This window comes from Ammospiza caudacuta, chromosome Z, assembly GCF_027887145.1.
Source record: "Ammospiza caudacuta isolate bAmmCau1 chromosome Z, bAmmCau1.pri, whole genome shotgun sequence".
Lineage (NCBI taxonomy): Eukaryota > Metazoa > Chordata > Aves > Passeriformes > Passerellidae > Ammospiza > Ammospiza caudacuta.
In genome coordinates, this window is record NC_080632.1 from 10541415 (window position 1) to 10549370 (window position 7956).

The window sequence follows — 7956 nt, forward strand, 5'->3', positions numbered from 1 at the left end:
GTTTGGCTTTAGTTTATAACTTCTAGTGCATTACTTTATGCTTACACATGGGGTTGGGGACTTAAAAGTGTGGAATCGCTGTGTAGTATGTAAGGTTGCAAAACTCTGTCATTAGTAAAAAGGCTTTTCTCAGTAGCACATTATGAATATCTAAACTTTTGTATTAAAAACACCCAACAAACCACTACAAACACATAAACATCTCCACTGTAAAACCAAACAACCAACCAATCCCTAAAAGCAAAACCCAATCCTTTGTTTATAACCCGAAATTTGCCTCTGCTTTCTGAAGTATTTTAAGGAGGCAGTTTTTGCTTGTTTTCCACAGAAACGTTTTGCAGCAAGAAGGTATTAATGATTGAAATAGTTAGCCAAGATAATGGGAAGTTGGAGACTAACATATCCTGTATATTTGTATCTTCATCATTTTATGCTGATGATAGTGTTCAGCTAAAAAAATTGCCTGTTTGGTGGTGGTTGTAAGCTAAGTATATATTAAAAGACTGTGGCTATTTTGTAGAATTAGCCAGACATTCAGAATGGCTGTTTTGGTTAGGATAACATATTGATATTGACTGGGAATACAAAGGTTTTTTCTTCATTTTCCTCTCATTTCTCTTTTCTCTTTCCTGCCCCCCTTCCACCCCCAAAGGAAATTTGGTTTTAGAGACTGATGAAGACGTTATGTTTTTTAAAATAATAGCAGACAGTAAGTGAGAAGATACTTAAGGGGAGAAAACAACCCTAATCAGTTAAGCTTATTAGAATTTCACGGTTCTCAGGAGGCTGTGAGTTGTAAATTGATACAACCCTGGGGTGACAGAAGAGGTGGAATTAAATCAGATTTCATCTAGATGTATGCAGGCAAAATGGCACTAAAATCTAATTTTTACACTTAAAATACATTCACTAGTGATACATGTCCAAACATGTTAAACCACACATTTCAGAAAGCTTATTACCATATTCCTTGCAGTGAATTCAGAATGATGTAAAGATTTTTCTTGGTGACAGTTGCAATTCACATACACCTTTCCAGTAGTAAATGCAGTGCTTTGTCATGTTTTACAGTAGATGAACACACTGAAGAGCAACTTTATTTAGCTAATGTGCTGCACATACTCTTTAGCTACACTTACTGAGCATATTGCTCCAGTGCAGTCCCTGCCACCCTTCATGGATATTGTGTCAGACAAAAAGCCTGTCTCCTTGTTTTCAAAGCAGCCCAAAGAATGAACGTTTGGTACTTTAGAGATTTCTTTGTCTTCATAAAAATATCACGTTCAGCCATGTTTATCTGATGCTATGAAACTGTCACACTCAAGCCTAAAATTCTTAAAAGCAGGAGCTAGGAGTTAACACTGGCACAGCAGAAAAATTGGGGATGTAACTAGAAAAACTTGGATTGACAAGGTGTGACAATGGGAATAAATTCAGTTTGGTTTTCTGGTTGCTCGGTATAGTTTTCTTTCACATGAAGATGATAAAAAGAAAGAGAAAATGAGATGCCAGAAATGAGGGGGAGAGTAGTGTGAAGGTGAGGGCTGGGAAGATATTTATAAGGAAAGAGGAAAAAAATTATACACTTGATAAAAAGAAGACTTTAGACGTCCAGCAAATTGCTGTTTTCTTATTTACGTCTGGAAAAAACATAGTAGATCAGAGGCAATATCTGAAAACTTGTATGTGCAGATAAAAGAAGTCTGCTTAACTGTACTTTTCATAAATAGGTTGAGGCTTTGTCTGCACACAGTGACATTTAATTAAGTAGGTAAGCTGAAAGTGATTTTTTTTCATCCTGTGTTTTAGTTACAGTTGAAATATTATTAGGGTTTTTAGTTTTATATGCTCATCTGAGTAAAATTCCATTAAGTATATTAGGAATTTGCCTGTTCTGGGGGGTTTAGCAATAGTCTATCTAAACAGTAATTTTTAAGACAATTTTGCTGAGTAATTGAAGAACTGGGTGGTAACCTCATCTTGTGGTGCACAGTTTTAATTGCACTTGTTTATATTCACACAGAATAAAGCAAATAAGTAAATAATGGAAATCTCAGCTAAAAATGGGGGGCCATCAGCCACCTGAGGAGTAGGGTTTTTTTTAGGGATCTAGTTATGATACAACATTTTTGTGATTTGTAATAGGAACTCCTGACCACATAATAATGATAATTTGTCACCATCCTTAGCGGACTCATGCTAGTGAAAAATTTAATGTAGTAATATAACATTTTTAACTGGTGTCATACATCTGTATGGTTTTTTTTGTACACCACTCTCTGTTGAAGTGGTATAGTAGATGTGCCAGGTTTTTAGACATACAAACAAATGTGTTTTTGCAGATGATTAAGTGCAGATAAGCAACACATTTCATACAAGATTGTTACACCTCTCTCCCATTGACCCTCCTACTCCCACCCCAGAACAGAAACATGACTTGCTTTCTTTTAGATCTCCACAGGCATTTGCCTGACACAATCCAACATACATTTTGTCCTAGTTATCAGAGTATGACTATTAAATAATTATGGGAAGAGAGATCTCATCCTTTTCATAAAGCAGAGTGGGTTTTTTTAATAAAGTGTAAAGAGTATCTGAATTAAAAGGTCTGCAATTTTTTTCACTTGCATACTTTATCTTCTAACTAACAGTAACTAATGTAGGTAGAAAATACGAAAGACAAGCAGGGAGAGAGAGAAGGAGAATTGATTGTGCTTGCTGATTTGAAGAAGTACCAGAAGATGCCCTTCTTGAATGAGACACAGAGACTGGAGAAATGAGATCAGATGGTCAGAGGTCTTTCTCTGCCCCTCTCTGGTGGCATTGCAAAACCATCACATCAAAATGCAGTAGACTTCCAGAAATCATTCAAGAAATTATCCTAGCTATTAATTGTGACTGATAAAAGATATCTTGTATCTTCCTTTTGCTGAACCTCATCTTTGCAGTTCTGATTTCTTCTATTCAGTCACTAAAATCCTTCTAGGAAGGCAAACGGCAAGCAAAATCCCAGCTGAAATGGTAGATGCCTTTGCTATTAATGTATCTTTCTTCTTTCCTCTACCCGCTTTCTCTTCTGAAAAAACCCTTGTTTGCTTTCTTTTTTTGTTTCTTAGCTGTTAGAAAGCCTTTAAAAATGCTTTTACTTCCCCTGTCATGGCATTATGCTCTTTGGAGGGAGGATCAGCTGGAGTCATGGCAAAGAAAACTGCTGTCCTGGTAGTTTTATTTTGTATTCACCATACGATTCACAGTATTGCATTGTTCCTTCCCAGAGGGGGAAGATTGGTCTCTCATACAAATCACTGGTCCTTTTCTAGGCTGAAATTGTTGGAAGGGATCTTTCTTTCTGCAGAGTGAGAAGGAGGAATTGCACCAGACAGGCTGGCCCCAGTCATTTTATCTCTTTCCTGTGTCTCTTACAGCTCCTTTTGAGGAGCAGGCACCAGGCAGTACCTATACTGTGTTCCCAGGGCTTCTGCTGGTCTTGTGCATTTGGTACGCCAAATTCAGTGACATTATTTGGCATAACTTGAGACTTGCATTGCTTTGAGTACACAGAATCTGGCCCTCAGCCTTGTCTGTATGCAAAAGTGTCCTTGCTCATTTAAGCTGAGTGGATAAACAAGTGTTTTTCTATTGACCCAAGTGGTACATGAAGTTGCTACCAGTTAAAGAAAAGTGGTGTGTATGCATTATTTCAGCTGATAATATTTTGTGAGTATTTTGTGAATCCAGAGATTCAGCTTTCACAGAGCCTCATTATTGTTCATGGTAGTGCAGCTTTTATCCTCAGGAATGCCTCTAACCCTTGAAAAGTCGAAGAAAAACAAAGAGAATGTGCAGAAATATAAATTTACTTTTAAATAAATAAAGGCACAAAGTGAAGTAGAAGGAATAAGGCTAGGAACTGTGTGGTTAGATCTGTGGTTAGTGATTGAAGGTAGCAGGCTCCAAGCAAGTTAAGCAGGACAGAAGTTTTAATTCAACCCCCATCTTCACAGACATCAGCACATGCATGCAGAGGATTATTACCACCATCTGTTTTATCTACAGCAGTTTTCATCAGTTGTGTTGTTTTGTGGGTTTTTTAAGTGCTTAAGCACTGCTTTGAAGCCATTGTGTTAATTGTTAACTTTGGCTGAATCTGCATGGATGCCTATAGCAGTGTCAGCATGCTAAGATTGGAACTGTTGGATTAATGAATGAAGTATCAGCTCTGTGCCTGTGCAGTACATTAATAACTGTGCCAGTTCAATCAAATACACTACTGACTTTGTCACTGTGAAAAGTATTTACCAGATCTTAGATGGACTGCTGAGAAAGATGAATGTAATCTTTCATTTTAGTCTGACTTAAAAATAAGATAACTAAGTTCTTCACTTAGATTATTTTGTTACTGTTCTTCACAGGGGGAGACTAGATATACTGATAGATTTGAATTCTTCACTTAAACGAAATATACATGTATGAGGAACATTGTAGTGAATAGAAGGAAACCAAAGGTTATCTTTCATATAGCTTAATCTCATATTCTGATTTACTGGAGTTAATGTTGAAAAGAGAAAAGAGAAATGAAGAAAAGAGAAGGAAAAGAAAAGGGAAAAGGGAAAAGGGAAAAGGGAAAAGGGAAAAGGTAAAAGGGAAAAGGGAAAAGAAAAGAAAAGAAAAGAAAAGAAAAGAAAAGAAAAGAAAAGAAAAGAAAAGAAAAGAAAAGAAAAGAAAAGAAAAGAAAAGAAAAGAAAAGAGAAAAGAAGTATGCTTAATCCTTAATTTTTTTAAAATTGTGTTTTCTTTCTTCTTTACAGAACCTGAAGAAGGTGTTTGTAGAATTTAGCCATCAGGAGCTATTTGAGTTCTACAACAAGGTCTGTAGATTTTACAATATTATAATTTTCTTTGTGAACACCTTATGCTGCTCAGCAGGAAGTGTTGCCTATATGAATTAAATAGAATAAAACTGGAAAGAAGAGATCTGACTTTAAGGCTGTTGGATTCCTTTGATCACATAAACCATTTTCAGGAAGAGCCTGTGCATTCACCTTTGGAATAGGCAGGGCTTGGGTCACTGTAAGCATACCTGGCAGCTGGATCAGGAGCAGTAGCTGATTATTGGCAGTGGGGATCTCTCTGGAAACAGCATCTTCATGTTGCATCTTCAGTCAAGATGCTGGGCTCGTAATCCAGTCAAAATTAACTCTTATTTTTTTTTTTTTGCTTGTTATTATGCATTGGAAATTCAGAGGAAAACATCTGTGCATGCTAAAGAGGTAGTATTTAGACAACTGTTTCTTTAAAATTTGAATATTTAAACTGCAGCAATGAATTCTAATAGCTTCATGTAAAAACAAGTATTCATGAGTACAGGATTTTTATATTGGTATGCAAATATATTTGGTATGCGTAGTTGAAGATATTGGTTATTTCTGTTTGCATGTTTCTAAACAACCCTTTATGAGTGGAGGTTTTTTCCTCTCTTTTTCTTTCCTTTAAATAGCTGGAAACTATACAAGCACAGCTGGATTCCCTTACGTGATGTTTTTGAAGACTTATTTCTCCATCACGCTCCTGCCACCTCATTATTTTGAATTGAAGATAGATTGCCAAGCTGCATTTCCTGAAGGATTCAGCGGGTTGCTTCTTGTAAAATTATATGGCTTATCTGCTTTTCAGACCAGTACCATAAGCCAAGAGTCTTTGTCAAGGGTCTGAAGATTCTAATGGACTTTCTCTTATTTGCTTAGCAGCTGTGGAAAATGCCTTCTTTACTTACAGTGGGGAAACACCTTGCCCAGACCCTCCTCCCCCGGCCCCCTTCCTCCCCACCTCCCCAAAGAATGCTACCCTGCTTCAGGAATATTTTTTTCATTCTGTGTGTTACTTGATTCTGGTAGAAATTTGCATGTTAGTGAGAGTGACCAGGAAAAAAACCCTCTTTTGTAGACATAAATGTAAAAGTTATAAGAAAGTACACAGCTAATAAAATCTCTATCCTTTTTAAATAATACTCACACAATTGATAATGCTTCTTGCAGATTTGTTAAAATAAATTCAGAATTTTGAAAATTTATTTTGGGGCTAGTCAAATTTCATTTCTCTGTCTTTATTCTATTTTAGTTTGGTGGGGTTTTTTTTTCTTTGAAAAAATCAACAATATCTCTGTTTTCAGTGTTTACTCTTGACACTGAAAATAAACATGGTTCTTGGCACTGCATGCCCACTAACGAATGTAAGAAGTGTGATGTATAACTGAGGGGAGAAATCTCAGAGTATAAAATAAAAAAATACTGAAATGATCTGACAGATTTCTGAAAGCTATGTTGATCCTTCCTCATGCTCTTTTTACCGCCAGCATTTTTACATTGAACAGGAAAAATTGAAGTATAGTGATTAAAGGCCAACTTAGTCATACTTTCACCCATTAGTTCCAGATGATTCATGAGCAGCAGGAGAAAGGTGAAAGTCATCTTAGTTCTTGTTTCTTGACAATTTGTGTATGACTCCGGGCTCTGGGCTTTTAGAAGGCAAGAGGAAATTTGCCTGTTCAGAAATTTAATTTTTTTTCTTCCTGATGCTTACTTCAGGGATGGTTCATACCCAACCGGACAGTTTCCTTCTTTGCTCATGACTGTAGGTATAATTATAACCAAAATGTATGTTTTGAATAGCTGGTTTCTCCTGAATAGTTTAGGTCCTCCTGTACCAGATTTCCTGCTTTGTTGCTTTTTTGTGCCTTTTTGTTGCTTTGTTGTTAGGGATTGTGCTGTCAACTTTAGAATACTGTAAGGTTTGCACAAGCTGTCTGAGCTGAAAATTATTAGGTTCAGATGATAACAGCCTATGTGTGAGTGAAGGGCACTGGAGAGAGAGCACACACGTACTTACCGTAGTCCTTAGCTCTTTAAGGAAGTGCCAAATGATACTTTACTGCTCTGGTGCAGTAACACTGTTACTGTAGAAAAAGAAGAAAGTCACCTGGAAGAAGAGAGTCAACATTGCCCAGCAGAATACCCTCAGCTTTCCACTATAGCTTGTGAGGCTGGCTGCCAAAATCACATCTTGTCATAAGCACGTGTGCCATTTTGTCTGGAGATACAGATGTCACCTCCTAGGTGTGGTTGTTCAACAAGAGCTTGGCAGCTTGCTTATCTCACCCATGCATAGACTGGTGCATGTCTGCAGCTGGACACATCCCCACCATTGCCTCTGCTTGCTGACAGTAGCAGTGCTTTGTAGTCAATGCCGCTGAGGGAATCCCCTTCTGCGTGACATGTCTTCTCTACCAGTCCTGTGGCACAGTATGCTTTGTGCAAGACCACTGCTCTTGAGCCTTTTCACTGAGTGTTCAGAGCTTATGTTCTGGAAATCAGGTCTAAAGAAAGTTCAGACCTTCCTGTGTAGATACAGGACATGCTAAAGCAGTTGTGTTAGGGGTTTAAGTTATCTTTGTGAATGCAGGCAGTGATTGATGAATCCTGGAGGAGGAGGTGAAGGCTGGACTAGTTTTGAGAGCAAGAGCCATGGACAAATCAGCAGGCATATCTTAGAAAAAGAAGTCAGGGTCAGAAGAAATGGAGCACAAGAGAAACAAAGGAGAAGGTAGAGAAATGGATATTCCCAAGGATGGAATTTGGGTATTGGAAAATACCAGGAAGAGAGCAGAAACATTGGAAAATAGGACAAAAGTATATATACAAAGAAAATATTAACCAGAGGGGGAGATAACCTTATAGTAGAGTGAGAGTAGGGGAATCAGAGTAAACCAGAATTAGCTATGGAAACTAGCCAGTTGTATAACTGCATCTAGTATTTCAAACTAACCCAGAAGTGCAAACCTTGGTGCAAAGCTGACCAAGATCAAAGTATGGGATAGTGAAATACAGATTTTAAATCTAGCTTTAATAGTAAATATTTTAAAAAATTATAAAACTATGTTGAAAGGGATGAAAAAGCCTA

The 7956-nt window shown here is 37.3% G+C and overlaps 1 protein-coding gene across 1 annotated transcript in view; it reads left to right on the forward strand.

Moving 5' to 3' along the window:
* COMMD10 (COMM domain containing 10) overlaps positions 1-6199 on the forward strand; it is a 101710-nt gene extending 95511 nt beyond the window's left edge. The window contains exons 6-7 of the mRNA XM_058824061.1: positions 4809-4868; positions 5498-6199. Of these exons, the coding sequence (XP_058680044.1) occupies positions 4809-4868; positions 5498-5536 (99 nt within the window). The 3' untranslated portion in view covers positions 5537-6199. The remainder of the gene's footprint in view (positions 1-4808; positions 4869-5497) is intronic.
* The last annotated feature ends 1757 nt before the right edge of the window (positions 6200-7956 follow it).